Source organism: Saccopteryx leptura, chromosome 6 (assembly GCF_036850995.1).
Source record: "Saccopteryx leptura isolate mSacLep1 chromosome 6, mSacLep1_pri_phased_curated, whole genome shotgun sequence".
NCBI lineage: Eukaryota > Metazoa > Chordata > Mammalia > Chiroptera > Emballonuridae > Saccopteryx > Saccopteryx leptura.
The window spans coordinates 169,258,708-169,274,687 of NC_089508.1; the positions used below are offsets into that span (position 1 = coordinate 169,258,708).

At 45.6% G+C, this 15,980-nt stretch overlaps 1 protein-coding gene across 2 annotated transcripts in view; it reads right to left on the reverse strand.

Annotated features, from left to right (window-relative positions):
• The window catches only part of DPYSL3 (dihydropyrimidinase like 3), a 111,175-nt gene that overhangs the window by 60,453 nt on the left and 34,742 nt on the right, over window positions 1-15,980 (reverse strand). The window contains exon 1 of one of the 2 annotated variants that reach the window (XM_066344717.1): window positions 1,194-1,433. The exons of the other annotated variant lie outside the window; for it this stretch is intronic. Within the exon in view, the coding sequence (XP_066200814.1) occupies window positions 1,194-1,232 (39 nt within the window). The 5' untranslated portion in view covers window positions 1,233-1,433. Of the gene's footprint in view, window positions 1-1,193; window positions 1,434-15,980 lie in introns of those variants that run through there. 2 annotated transcript variants of the gene reach the window in all.

Here is a 15,980-nt window from a genome sequence, read left to right on the forward strand (position 1 = left end):
AGCCTCCCAGGGGCCGGCTGATCACTTCCTTTGTTCGCCTTGCAAAGATGGAGTAGCCACCCATTCCCTTAATACACACTACACACACTGCACACACACCTCATTCACTACAGACAAAGCCCAACTGCATTGCTTCGTGCTAAACTAACAAATGTCAGTGGGGTTTTTTTTTGTTTGTTTGTTTGTTTTTAATGCCCATCCCAACCTGTAGTATGTCTCTTCCATTTGGGGGCCATTATTTCAGGACACCCTGAAGGAATCTCAGCCCAGGGCGCGGTACTTCTGCCGCGAGCATCTTGCTGGACGCTAGCTTCTGTACCTGATAACGGCAGTCCCCTCTGCACCCCGCCTAGGCGCTCGCCTGGCGCGTCTGACACCCCGCGGGCCGCCGGTGGCTCCCTCTCGCACACAATGGCAGCTGGACACGGGATGCACCCAGCGTGCGCCTGTGACTGCTAACAAAAATCTGCTCTAAAACCTCAGCCTTCTCTTGGAATGAGTAGGAGAAATGAAACGAGAAATATAAAATGCACTGAGGGCAAAAAAAAAACAACCCACACAAAAGTTGTCATTCCCGCTACAGCCACGCTAGCTGTCCAGTCCCAGATATGACGCACCGAAATACGAATCGGGTGAATGCAGGCAAGAAGGGGACAGGGTGAGGATGGATGGTCCAGACACCCCATCACCCTAGCAGCGCGGGAGTAGGGGCTAGAGCCATTGGGCTGAAGCTGAGAGAGGGGCGCGGTCGGGCTGCCAAGTACCCCTGGGGAAAGGTGTCACCTCTCCACACCACGCCCCGCCAAAAGCAGCCTTAAACAAAAAGCACCCCTGGCCTGGGACAGCACACACCGATACCCCAGGAGGCGCAGGGGTTCGGGGAGGGCCGGGAGCCCTGCGTTCTTCGGGAACTACCGGGCGGTGGGAAAGGAGGCTAAAGAATCCTAAATTCTCCACGCCAGTGTTTGGGTTTCCTCTTTGTTTTGTTTTCCCCAAACCCCTGGGTCGCTCTGTCTGGGTGGCGCCCGCCGCTCTGGCTGGACTGACCGCCACTCCCCACCCCCACCCCCACCCCCAAGACCCGGGTCCCCGTCCCTCCCCGGGGACCGGACCAGGGATCCAAGCCGCCCCGCCCGCAGCGCAGCGGACCGACCCGGGGAGAGAGGGAGGGAGGCGGCTGCGCCCGGACTCACCGTGATCCGCGGGATGTTCTTCTTGCCTTGGTAGGACATGGTGGCGGCGGTGGCTGAGCAGCGGCGTCCCTCCCTCCTCCTTCGGCTCCGGCTCGCCTGAGCCTTCCTCAGCGCACAGCGCCCCGAGATCAGGTGGAGCGAGTAGTGCGCTGGCCGCGGCCGCCGCCTCCCCTCGCCTCCGCCCCCCTCCCGGGCTCCCGCAGCGGCTGCCAGAGACAATAGTAAATCTCCCTGGTCCCCCTTTCACCCTCGCCCCCCCACCCCCCACCACACACACCCTCCTCCACTCGCGTTCACGCCCGGGGTTTTTTTTTCTTTCTTTCTTTTGCGGTGCCAGCTGGGACCCCGTAAGACTAGAATGGCTGATCTGCGACTCCTCCCTCTTCTCTCTTATCCCTATTGATTTTCCTCTTTGCATCTGCCTCACCCACTTTTTCTTTTTCTTCCTTTTTTTTTTTTTTTTTTTTTCGTGCCTTGCGAGTACAGCTGAGCCCGTCTGCTCTACGGCCACCAGGGGGCGTGAGGGACTTTTCCGGGCGGGGATGCTGCAGTCCCAGTGCAGGAAGAGCTCTGATGTCGCCCTCCTGGCCTCCAAGGCCAAGCTCCGGAAAGCGCCAACGCTTCCCACCAGTCCCTGATCCAGTTTCTTTCTGTCACCACCCTTATTTCAGAAAGGTGACAGCCCCGGAGGGCCCTCCCGGAACCCGCCCTCCTCCACGCACTTCGCACCGGCTGGATAGGGCGGCCACCGCCTTTGTTACAGCCCCGGGCTGGGCGCTGCTTCTGCTGGTCTCTGGGTGTGTAAACAGCCGCACAGAGCCCTGAACAGCCGAGAACTGGTCTGACTTGGTGCAGCCTGGCCGGCCCGCTGTTATCCAGAGACCGAGAGAACGGGTAGCAGAAAACGTTAGGCAAACCAGTCACTTTCAGAGGACTGCGAAGGGCACTGTGTCAGCTAACATCTACCGTTTTCTGGGTTTTAAAAATATCAAAATAATGTGTTTTTAAGGAATTCCACTGCCTGGTTCTCAGAGTGGAAGACAGAGCATTGATGTTGCTGAGTGAAAAGTAGGGAACACCTGTAGGGGAAGGCAGAGCCCTGTGTGCAGCAGGGGGTTTTGTGAGTCAACCATGTGCGCTGTTGTTCACCATCCTGAGTTTACTTTGGGCAGCAGGGCTGACAGACAAAAGTCACTATGTTATTAGAAGCAAAATCATGCCCTTTCGGTGCCGGAATATATTGTTCTTCAGCTACCTGCTCAAGTTAAGCCGTCCAAAGAGGCAAATTTGGAAGGCCCGCTGTGGGTGGAAACTAGCTTCCAGCTCTCCTGAAATATACTACTAGTGATACCGTTTAAATAATAACCATGGCTTGCTATGCAAAAATTGTAAAAAACCCTCTCAATATAAGTCTCCTACCATCCCCACTCCTCAATTGTGGATCCTAATGCCCTACTAAATAGAAATTCTTTAGATATCACTAAGCAGGACCAGGTCTGTGTTAGGAATCTTGAATTCACGTTTCTGTTAGGCAGAACACTGACCACACTTCAGAACATCTCTCCATTAAATGGAAGGCTTACTTAGCAATGCAGATGCTATAAAAAGCCTCCACAGAAACAGAGTACAGCATACTTCAGCTTGGCTTTTCAGAAACCTTAAGTGAACCAGCCTGGTCACATAATGAAGGGGGAGACGAAGGCCCCCTGAAACACTCCCTTCCTGAGTTCGTGCGAGCTTCTGGTTTATTCATGGGTAGCTGGATAGCCAGACTGAATGCAGGATTCACAGGAAAGTCCCCGTACTTCCCTCCACTTCATTTCTGTGATGCTCTGGCTAGGTTGATGAATGCCAGGCAAAGGTCACCACCCCCAACTCTTTTGCAAAGCATGGGGCGAGGGTGGGGGGCACATACTGAAACCAAAGGCACGCCCTAAATATTTTGCTTTGTTCTTAAAGCTTAAATGCTGAGACCACTAGCCAAGAGTTGTGAAATTACAAAGCATTCTGGGGATTGGCATGCAAATAAGCAGGATTCTATTTAGAGCAGAGTCAAAGAGAATTACACTACACACTGTGAAACCCTGCAGCAGTCTCTCTGAATCTTTCCCATAGATTTTGCTGCCCCCAACTTCTTTGAAGGGATATTGCAAGTTCTTTAGAAAAGCAAAATGTATAGGAAATATTTACAATTCTAAAGAAATACTAACCCTATAGGTTTCTTTGCCCGTCTTGTGTCCTAATTATCTCCTCTGTTACAGTCATTATAACCCAGAACATTCTCTCCCAAAAAGATTTATCACATATTTTGGTCACTTGATTTTGCATGTGTGTTGTTGTTGTTGCAAATTACAAGACTTGGTTAAACTCTCTGAGGCCAGGTTTGCCTGCAAGAGGCCATGCAGAATTGGACCTGTGATGAGTTTCTCCGGGTCAGACCACTGTGACAAGCCATGCACAGGAATGCACAGTAACCAGCTAATAGATCCGAGCTGTTGCCATCATCAGAAATGTAAAACAAACACTATTTTTTCCCTCTTTCATCCCCTTCAATCATCCTTTTCTTTTTAAAATCAAAATCAAGTGTCTAAAATGAGTTTGAAGGAACAGGCCTTCTTGGCTTTACCTTTCTTATTCAGGGGTAAGAAGAAAGGCAGCCATCAGCACAAGATGCCTCTGGGTCTGGCCAGGAGGGCGATGAGTGGAAGCAGTGATGTTTTCCACAGTAGAATGACTCTGACTGGTTTTCCCTGGATACACAGCAGTACTTGGCTTTAGGTATCTCAGGGAAGTATGAGAGAGGGAGGGAGACACAGAGAGATTTAATAGTCCCAGAGATACTTAATTTTGGCCACCAAACCTATCACACCCATAGACTTCCACACCTCAGTCAAGACTAGGTTATTCTAGTTGCTTAGGCCAAAGAGTTGACATCATCTGAACCGTGAGTTTTCTCAATCAATCCAACCCAGTTTGCACTGCCTAGCCAATCTAAGAAATGCTATCAGTTCTGTCTTTTTAATAAATATATCCAGACTATATCCTCTTCTTTCCATTTATAAAGCTGCCCTCTGTGTCTAGCCCCCATCAGCTATTACCTGGACTACTGTAGTATCCTCCTAACTGGGCTCTCTCTTCACCATCATTTATTCATTCATTCCCACATTTTCACACGATATTTACCTTGTGCCTTCTATATGCTATTATATTTCTAGGTACTAGTGTCCAGGGGTGAATAATAATAATAATGTCCTAGATCTCATGGAGTTGACTTTATACCCTTATCTACAGAGTACTACTGTCTGTCCCTTGTTAGTCCCCTTCTGTGTTTTATTTATTTTTGTGGTACTTTTCACCACATGACATATTAATTTATCACTGAGCATTATCCCCCTTCCCATCACTAGAATCTAAGGCCCTTGAAGGCAGGGAATGTGTTTTATGTACTGCTATGTTCTAAGTGCATGAAACAGGGCCTTACCCGTAGAAATTACTCAGTAATTAGAAGACCTTAACCAGAGAACCTATTAAATGAGTAGCCTAATACCCTTATCATAGTGGGGTTTTTTTGTGAGCATGCATGACATTATTCAAGTGGTGTTTACTGAGCACCTACTATGTGTGTACGTGTGCCTCAGTGTTGTTAATGAAGGCGTAGGGGTGAAAGTCAAAGTGGAAACTGGAGACATCTAAGATAGGCAACTCTTTCAAGGGACTCTATTGCAAACAGAGACAGGGAAATGGAGCAGTAACTAGCAGAGAGTGAGATCCATTACAGGAGAAATAATATCACGGTTGTATGGCAACAGGACAAATTTAGTAAGGAGAGGAAACTTCATGATGCAGGAAAGAAATGGGACAAATGTTCTGTCCTCTTGAATGGGCAGCACAGGTGACATCTAGTGTTTAAATGGAGGGCTTGCCCCTTAGCAAGGAGCAAGGATGGTTCCCTCCCAGTTACAGAAGGGAAGAGTACCCTGGCACAGAAAGAGGTGGCCAGGGCAAGTTTATCGAGGGTGTTTATGAAACTTCTCTGTGAGTGTGTCCATTTTCTCTGTCATCAGTCAAGAGAGCCTGGGAGGGAAGGTGTTGGAAGTCAGAGCGGTGAGGAGTTGATACGAAATAATCTTTCCAGAAGAGTAGAGGGACTTTTTAATACTCAAACTCACAGTTTTGAGTATTAAAAAGACTTGCTACTCTTTAAAAACAAGTTTTTATTTTGCTATATTAATATAAGGAAACATTTCCCCAGGTCCTGATTTGAAGGGTGGGGAAAAAAATAGTCCTGAAACAAAAATAAAAGAGTTTTGAAAGAGTAAAAGCCCCACACAGGGCTTTTGTGAAATATGTAGGCAATTCTAGTGTGAATAGTAAAGAGTTAGTCTCAGAACTGCCCATTAGGTCATTTGGGTCTATTAACTTTACCTTCAGTACAAATAACCAAAATCTTAGTCATGTAATTCTAGTGTGATAGAATGAAAATCAAATTGGTGATTCCCCTTCTGTTCTTAGATGTTTACATATTAAATACAAAAAATTATCTGACAATTCCCCCCTTGATATACAAAACCAAAAAATTAAAAAAATATATATATATATTGTAGTATCCAGCCTAGTGGATTAAATGGCAATGTGAAAGGGACTATGAGCCCTGAATATATATTATATATATATGGATACACACACACATATATATGTATAAATATATATAGCCACCAAGTAGTGTTCCCATGGGCTTATTCCAAAATCAAATTTACATCAGCGTGAGCAAGATGCGCAAATTTCCTTCTCCCTGGATGGAGCTTCTCATTCACTTCGTTAGTTGAGAATGATTCTGTGGGCCTCTGGTCTTCTCCATAAGCTTTAATGGCAACCCACTTCAAAGCCACAGGCAGGATTAGCCAAGTGGGTCCCATGTAATCACAAAGGGGGAGGGCAAAGGGTCAGAGAGAGAAAGGGAGATATGACGATGGAAGTGAAAAGGCAGAATGATGTGGCCATGAGCCAAGGAATGTGATCCACCTCTAGAGACTGGAAATGGTAAGGAATGAAGCTTCCCACAGGATTGCAGCCCTACTGACCCCTTGGTTTTAACCCCATAAGACCCATTTTTTACTTCTGACCTCCAGAATTGGAAGAGAATAACTGTATTGTTTTCAGCCTCTAGGTGTTGGTAATATATTATGGCAGCAATAAGAAACTAAAATAGGTCATCAGGGATTGATGATCAAGAGGCTTGGATTAGTCACTCCACTAGTGTCTCCCTTGACCAATTTCTGGATGTGGCCTAGTTTTCATGTTTGTAATATGTTAACTGAAGGAGGAACTTGATCACCAGGAAGAAGGAGCCTGCAACACCATGTCTCATGTATATTATGATTCCTCTACTCCTTCCTCAAAGGATCCTAGGGTGATATGCTAAGGCCACTATCAACTGGGAAAGAAGATTAACTACACATCTTGAAAACCAATGGAAACAAGTTCCCAGTTGACACTCATAGCCAGGGACTTGAAGCATCACCATAGCTCCTCTGTTAGAGAGGAAGCATGTTGAGGTCAGGCAGTAAATGGATCCCTGGTCTAGATTTGGCTTACATTTGGCCCTTTGAGTTCACAGGCCCATCTAGTGGTTATTTTTTAAAACTTTCATTGCCTGACCAGGGGGGTGGCACAGTGGATAGAGTGTTGGACTGGGATGCAGAGGACCCAGGTTTGAAACCCCGAGGTCACCAGCTTGAGTGCAGGCTCATCTGGTTTGAGCAAGTCTCACCAGCTTGAGCCCAAGGTTGCTGGCTTGAGCAAGGGGTTACTCAGTCTGTAGTAGCCTCCTAGTCAAGGCACATATGAGAAAGCAATCAATGAACAACTAAGGTGCTGCAATGAAGAATGGATGCTTCTCATCTCTCTCCCTTCTTGTCTGTCTGTCCCTATCTGTTCATCTCTTTGTCTCTGTCACACACACAAAAAAAACCCACAAAAAAAACAAAAACAAAAAACCTTTCATTGTTTAATTGGAAAAGTCAAATATAACAATTAGTACAACTTCCACATTGGTTTCTTAACCTGTGGGGTTAGAGTTATCAAGTAGGAAAAAAAGTAAAAGGCCCTTAGACTGACCTCTACTCCTACCCAAATCAAGATAGTAAATCAGGAAAATTTTTGTGCCTGACCTGTGGTGGTGCCATGGATAAAGCATCAACCTGGAATGCTGAAGTCACTGATTCAAAACCCCAGGCTTGCCTGGTCAAGGCACACAAGAGAAGCAACTACTATGAGTTGATGCTTCCCACTCCCCTCCCATCCTTCTCTCTCTTTCTTTCTCTTTCTCTCTTTCTTCTTTCTAAAATCAATAAATTAAACCTAAAGCAAACAAAAAAAAATTTTTTTGTATCCTAAGGTAATAGCAGAAGTTAGGGACACCCTTAAAAACCTGAAGGATACAGGGTTCATAGTCCCTTTCACAATGCCATTTAATCCACTAGGCTGGATACTGCAAAAGCAAGATGAATCCCAAAGTATAACTCAATCAATCAATAGCCCAAATTTAAGCTGCTGTAATATTTTTCTAGAGAAGACTATCATAGCCATTGATCTAGCAGATGAGTTCTTTTTCATCCCTGTAAGAAAAGGGGGTCAAAAGCCATATGTACATACTTGGAACAGACAACAGTACACATGAATAATCTTGACTCCAATGCTATGTTAATTATCCTTCCCTCCACCACAGTAATGTCTCAAAAGATCTAGACTGTCTGGACATCTTGAAGAACATCCCACTGGTATTGATGACATCATGCAAATCTTGCTAGATGAGCAAGAAGTGACAAGTACATTGGAAGCTTTGATAAGGATGATACATGAGCTCTATAGCATTTATGAAGGACACAGGAACTCTAAAGAGTGGGAGATGAAGGCTACAGAGATTCAGAGCCTGCCACCTTGGTTAAGTGCTAGGAGTCCAGTGACTAGGGCACACCCCAACACTCCCTCCAGAAGAAACGGCAAATTATTGCATCAGGTAAATCCCTTGCAAAGAAGGGAATATGAAGCCTGGTAGGACTCTTCAGGTTTTGTAGACATTTCATTCCATACCTAGAAATACTTTTAGAGCTCATATACATGTCAGCTTTGAGTGGTTCCCAGAGAAGGAGATCCCCAGTGCAGTGCAATCAGCCTTGCCACTTGAACCATACGACCCAGTAAGTTCTACAACATTGGAGGGGCCTGTGGTGGGAAACGGCACCACAAGGAGGTGATGCAAGTCCAAATAAGGGTATCACAATCCACACTTCTAGGATTTTGGAATAAGAGAATTATGCATTATTTAGATCCTCAAGTGCTCCTGGATCCTGGTAGAGATGGAAGACAGAACCAGGGCCACAAAGTAACAAAGCAGCCAGAAATGCCCATCATGAGCTGAGTTCTGTCATAAGTCATACAGTCAGGTTGGCCTAGCAGCAATTCATTATAAGATGAGCATGATACATCTTAAGACTGACCAGGAGAAGGGCTAAAGGGCACAAGAAAAACTACCTGAGCCGGTGGTCCAATCTCCCATGTCATCCACTACTATTGCTCCTGTAACTTTCTGTTGTCCCACACCTATGATCCTTATGATCAGCTGCACCTGGTTTATAAATAGGTTGATTTGGTACACAGAGAAAATTGAAAACAGGCTATGACTACATGACCATCCAGTCAGAGGTAGTTTTAAAAAACAATAGTGAGGCCCTGGCCGGTTGGCTCAGCGGTAGAGCGTCGGCCTAGCGTGCGGAGGACCCGGGTTCGATTCCCGGCCAGGGCACACAGGAGAAGCGCCCATTTGCTTCTCCACCCCTCCGCCGCGCCTTCCTCTCGGTCTCTCTCTTCCCCTCCCGCAGCCAAGGCTCCATTGGAGCAAAGATGGCCCGGGTGCTGGGGATGGCTCCTTGGCCTCTGCCCCAGGCGCTAGAGTGGCTCTGGTCGCAACATGGCGACACCCAGGATGGGCAGAGCATCACCCCCTGGTGGGCAGAGCATCGCCCCTGGTGGGCATGCCGAGTGGATCCCGGTCGGGCGCATGCGGGAGTCTGTCTGACTGTCTCTCCCTGTTTCCAGCTTCAGAAAATAGCAAAAAAAATAATAATAAATAAATAAATAAATAAATAAGAAATAAAAAACAATAGTGAGATCATCTCTTCCCAATGGTCATACCTTAAGAAAATGCATTTAGTCATTCACCCACTTTAGAAACAAAAGTGGCTCAAGATAATAGGTAGGCTCCTCAATGTTGAACTGTTCCTAGGTAGAAAGGGGAAAGATAGAAAGAACAAGGAAAACAAGGTCATAGGTAGAAGCATATGGTGGACCTATGGAAGTGGGCATGAAGAGTGGAGATATATGAATTACATATTAATGTCCTCCACAGAGGAGACACTAAACAACAAAGAAGACAAAATGACTCAGTCAGTTGACATCAGTAACCACCCCAAAGTTGGTACAATGGGCATGCGAGAGAGTAGACACAGTTACAAGGATAGAGGCTAAGTACTCACCAATGCTGATCCAACTATTGGTGTTGTCAAACCTCCATCCTTCTAGCTAACAGAGCTCCCCAATAAGGTAATACTACCTCCCCAATAAGGCACCATCTCTCAAAGATACAGATTGGCCACTTGTTGACAAATTGATTACATTGGACCCCTTTCACACTAAGAGGCACAGTGATTCATTTTTACAGAAATGAACACATCTGCTAGGTATATACTTGCCTTTTTTGCTGCTAGGGCCTTGGCCAATACTACTATTTGAGGGTTTAAGACGTGTTTGATGCACTGGAATGGGATCCCACAGAATATCACATCAGACCAAGAGGCCTATTTAAAACAAATGAGATGCAGGCATGGCCATGTGATTGTGGGGAACCATCAGTGATGTCAAATACCACATCAGCCAAAGCTTCCACCCTGCATGTGGAAGAGTAGCCTACTGAAGCACCAATTCAGAGATGATTCCTTAAAAGAATAAAGCACCAACCTCCAACTTGCATGGACATTTTTATCAGTGCTCTCTATATGATGCAGTGTTCATAAAGGAAGAATACATGGACCCAAGAACCAAGGGGAAGAAGAAGCGGAGTGATCCCTTTCTGCTTTCACTTCCAGTGGCACAACAGGGGAATCTGTACTTCACATCCCTGCATTTTGGGGTGGTATAGACTTTTCCCCAAAAGGGAAATGCTTCCACCAGGGGGCAGAGCAAGAGTCTGACTGAACTATATATAAGTTATAGCTGCTATAGGGCACTTTGGGCTCTTTGTGGCCAAGGACTCAACAAGACAAGAAGGCAAGTCGGCATCCTTGTAAGACCCTGACCAGGAGGCTGTAGGGCTTCTGGTCCGCAGGGGGGCAGGAGGAGGTATGTATGATACCCCTGAGATCACATGGGATCTTTTAGGTACTACCTTGCCCAGTCTTGCTGGTAAATGGACAAGAACATCAGCTCTACCCTGAGAAGGGCAAGGTCTGAACCCTTGGCAATGAGGGTCCATGTCCCACCACCCAGTAAATCACCTGGACCAGTGAAGGAGTTAACTGAGAATGAGGAGAATCTAGAATAGTTAGTAAAATACAATAATTGAGTATTTTTGTGGACCTAAGACCAGCTATTAGGTCCCAGACTCCCAGGGGAAGAGGTACCTGTAGATCCTGGAATTGTCACAGCGAGCACTTCCGCGAAGAAGTGAATCTGAGCACTGCAAGGGGGGATCTGTAGGAGACCCTGTGCCACTCCACCTGGCTCCCGGTTCCCGTACTGAAGGACTCATTCCCCTAGATGTTCTCAGCCTTCAGTGGTCAGCCCTTTCTGGAAGCTTCCCTGGTCTAAGGTACCCGCCCCTGCAAGGGCAGCCTGACCCAGACACTGGTTGACGTGAGCATGTAAAGGCTGACCTCCTGGCCACACAAGAGCAACAACCACAAGGGTTATCCCAATGTTAGGGATGTAAGGTGAGCTATGCCTTTGTTAAAGACCACATCACAGCTCGACTTCCCCCTGGGCCCAGGCCTCCCCTCCCCTCCCCTCCTCTCTTCTTCCTCCCTGCTCTCCTCCCCTTCCCTTCCTCAGATGTTGATTACAGGGACCCTCCCTAATAAACTTCCTGCATCCTCTTCTCCTCAGAATCTGCTCTTCAGGAAACTTGACCTGTAACAGTGAGGCTGACAGTCAATGAATATTTACACAGTGTGACATTTTTATTTAACCAATATTTTTAAATGTATACATTTTGCACTCAAACTGAAATTTCTTTTAAAAGTGAAACCTAGCAATTCTGGACTCACAGGCAAACACCAGTGCCCATCAGCGGGAAGTGACCACAGCTGCTTTTTGGACAGAACATGTATTCTCCAACTGGCCATCATGCCTGCTGCTTTCTCTTCCTTTACCCAGAACTCTGTGTAAATACACACTTCCATGTATTTATGCCCCCTGCCTGGCTATCGTCATTTGAATTTCCGACATCCGACTATTTGGAGACTCGGGAGTTACTTAGACCTTAAAGAATAGGGACTTTGTGTCTCAAAGGTGAGGGTTGTTCTTTTCCGAAGTAGTCTGGTGCCTGCTCAGAACTGAGAGAGCAGTGAGTTGTCCCCAAGGAACTACCTGCTCCCCAGCCAACCCCCACTCCACCCGCAATGGGCCCTAAAGAACAAGATTGAATCCCGGAACCACCAGACCATCTGTTAAAATCCTGCTTGAGAACGTGCACTGGCGCTGCTGAACCCACCGTTCAGTGCAGTCAGTTTCACCCTGGGGCGGAATGGAAACACGTGTGATTGGAGGCAGCTCTCTCCCTGTATAGCACAACAGCTCACTCCCAGATGCGGGATGTGAGCCTCACTCTTGGATGGAGGCTCAGAATAGCAAGCCAACCCGAGGCGCAAGGCTGCAACCCCGGTTTATATTTTCCAGGCCTTCCATCCGTCTCCAGGAAGGACCTTTGGCTGTATATCCTTTGTTTTATTTCCTCTGGTTTCCTGTTCTCAGCTGCAGCAAATGCTCCAGGGCCATCAGGCTCAGCGGCCCCTGGCTCTCTATCTTTTCAGAGAAGTAGGAAGGCAGACACATATGCCTGAGGGTCTAGTCACCGCTTCCCTAAGCAAAGTCCCAAAGGAGCCAGGGGATGAAAACTGGTTTTTCCTGTCATTGAGGTCTCATCTTAAATGTCACCTCCCCACTTACCTGTATGTGAGTCTCCAATCATTCCCCAGTACTCTGAGGTTAAAGTCTAAGATTCTTAATAAGATAAACAAACAAACAAAAAACTGCCCATACATGGCCTCTGCTCATCTCTGTGGCTCCATCTGTCTTCATTCCTGATGGTACTTTCTGGTCCTGTCACCCTAGGAACCACGGGTCCCTCTCTCACATCCTATGTCATACCTTCTGCTTCAAACAAAGGTTGACCTGCTTAACTTGGGAAACTCCAGGCATTACCTACCACTTCCAGAAAGCTTTCCCTGATACCAATCCACTGCCCCCTGCTGCTTCCTCAAGCCTCTGCTGACTTAGCACCACGCTTACAGATCATGTTATAACCCTCTGTGGCGTTGGCCATTGCCCTCAGGGCCCTTGAGGGTGGTGCGTGTTTATTCCTTGCTGGATCCCAGTGCCACAGTGTAGTGTCTTGCATATAGACAAAGGCAAGCATGAGATGTGTGTGAATGCCTTGGATGAACACATACCAACATACATATATCACACAGACACGCATGCGAGCACACATCCATACATTCATAAACAAACTCAAACCAAACGTAAAGCCTGCTACAGAGCAGAATCCTGAAGGTCTAATGGGTTGGTTGGGGTGGCAGAAAGGTTTGGGTAGACTCCTTTGCATGTTAACAGGATATCATTCAGGTAGACTATGAATGAAAACACCTTGTGAAAAAGTTAAAGATAACAATCACAGTAAATTTATTAAAAAAAAAAAAAAAAAGGACTGTATTTATTTTAAAGATTCAAGTGTAAGTATCCAGCCAGGCTGGAATCAGGACCTGTCAGTCACAGTCTCTTTTACCTTCTGGAGTCTCATGATCATTCAGTCAATTCTATTTACATTAGCTAAACATCGGGTTGCTCCATATTTCTTTGTTCTAATCACAGTCAGAGAATAAAATGGGAGTCTCAAATGGAAAGAATCTGATTGGTTCAGCTGGAGTCAGCTGCAAACCTACGATCCAATCACCTTTGCAGAAGGGATGGAAGAATCACAACATAAACATGACTGCAAGGAGCCCACCCATGCGGACACAGAGAAAAAGGAGCCATTATGATCTTGACGGAACCCAAAAAGACACCTGGTGCCCTGATTCTTATCTGCTGTCCACACAAAGGGGGCAGAGGAGGATACACAGAAACTCATACATCATTACCCAGGAAAAGAAAAAAATGTCAAGTTTAAGATAGGAACTCTCTAACGAGTACAGAATAGATTAAGATATATATGTGCAAGGGTGATCGTTGACGATGTCTATCTGCCTGCTTGCCATATGCTAATATTGTTCCCAGTCCAGGTGTTATAGGTATCTGTGTCTCTCTCCCACCCCCACCCCCTTCCACCTCTCTCAGGCTCCTTGGTTTCTGTGTCTAATTGTCTATTTACTCTAGTTCCATTATTCTTTTAGATCTTTAAAGAGATCAAGTCCATGAGACCAGAGCAATCAACCCACTCGGTCCTACTGAAGCACATGAGATTACAGAAGGCATATAGTTTGCCTACCTCTCACCTCACGGTCAGTGACACAGTTAGTGTAGGGTTCTGACTTCTACTCAAGACCACCCACCATCTGCGCCATACTGTCTTGCTTCATCCTAGATACATCGGGGTGGGGCAGCTGAGGCCGGTTCCCGCCCTGTTCAAACCTACAGTAATACTAAGTCTCAAATTAAATAAACTCTTGTGCAATTATCAGGAAGAGAGGGGTAAGTGCTGAATCGGAAACACTCACTATTCTGAGATCCAAGACGTACTACAAAGGTGATATTGTGAAAAAAGAAAAAGAATAGTCAAGAGACCAGGTCATGTCTATTTCATTAACAGACTGACCTTAAGCAATTCACTTAACCTCTCCTCTTATCTTCAGTGGAGAATAAATGATTTGCTACAAATAAGTTATTTTCTATTGGGCTGATGATCAAATGAGATCATAGAAATGCCCCTGTTTGAAAAAGAAAAATGCACTCAGAAAGGGTATATGAATGCCAGGCCTTACTATTAATATTATTTTTTCCATCATGGTAGAAACATACCCTGGACTGATATCCGCTCAAAGGCCTATTTACCATGGTTGTTTCCAAGTATGACCCTACCTAAAAGTACCTCTCTGTTTTGCAAATTATGTATTTCTCCAGATGCACGTTTCTACTTTTCCAGGCTGATCTCATTTGTTCATTTCCTGCCCATATTTCTAATCTCTCCAAGGTTGCTCTGTACTATGTCTCTGGCTCACCAGTGTCTACAGCACCATTCCATTTGCCCTCATCTGCAGATGTAATTACCATAATAGGTTTATAGCCTCTTTCCAAGCCATTAATAACAATGCAAAATGAAATGTGTCTGAAGCTGATTGCTGCAGCGTCTTCCTGGGACTTGCAGCCTGCCATTTTTCATTCTCATTGGGTTTTTGTTTTTTTTTCTTTCCAGCCAGTTTGGAGGTCACGTCTCGTGGTTCAGAGAACCTCCTCACCCAACCCAAGACTGTTCGGTTTGGTTTGGTTTTAGTCATATGGGAAGCAGACCTTGTTTCTCCTGATCGTTATAAAACAAAGTGAAATAAGTTATATATAGCGTGCCAACACAAGAGAGTAAATCAGTCAGTTCCTTTCCAAATTTCTCCTGCCTGACATCAATGTGAGGGTGCTCATCGTGATCCTGTCTCTGCCTGCATCCAGAAATCAGGAGGACCTACGTTTTCCGAGCGGAATTCCAAAGGCTTGTGTTTCTTTCCAATGCAAATCTGCAGCCAAGTTCCTCCATAAACCTGGAGAACAGGGTGCCTGATCTTTGAGGCTCACTACAAAGAAAATGGTTCCTTGTTTTTCTCAATAATTTGGCTGACATTAAAAATCCCTTCTTCACTTCCATTACAACACTTGGCAGTTTCTAAAGAGAAATGGGGGTTGAAGAAGAAAAAGAACACAGAGATTAATCCATGGGTGAATAAACTTGAGAAATGGTTTTCGATGACACATTACCACAAACAATTTTCTTTTCCTCTTAGCTTGGAATTAGCTTTTGTTTGGTTTTTTAATTGAGTTCAGCCTGGGGTACTCTGTCTCCTTCTAATCTCTGGACTATATCTGTTCATTTCTCACTGAGTACCTCTGGCAACGGACTTCCCACCAGCAATTTTGCCTTTTGCTGTTCCAGCTCTAAACAGTTGGAAATTCAGGTTGAGTAATACGTTGGGGCTCTTTCTGAACTACCATTAAGTTTCTCTCCATTTCCTTAAAAATATATTAAAAACATGTTACATACAGCATCCTGAGAAATGCTCAATTTCAGTTTCTGAACAAAGAGGAGAGAAAAGCTACAAGTCTCTTGATACCCTTAGTCAGTGATTTTCAAGCTTTCTCACCTCATGGCACAAATAAAATAATTATTAAAATTCTGCACACCAAAAAATATGCCTTTTGCTGATCTCTCTCTTTCTCTCTCTCTCTCTCTCTCTCTCTCTCTCTCACACACACACACACACACACACACACACACACACACAGTATAATTTTGATTCATTCACACCAGGT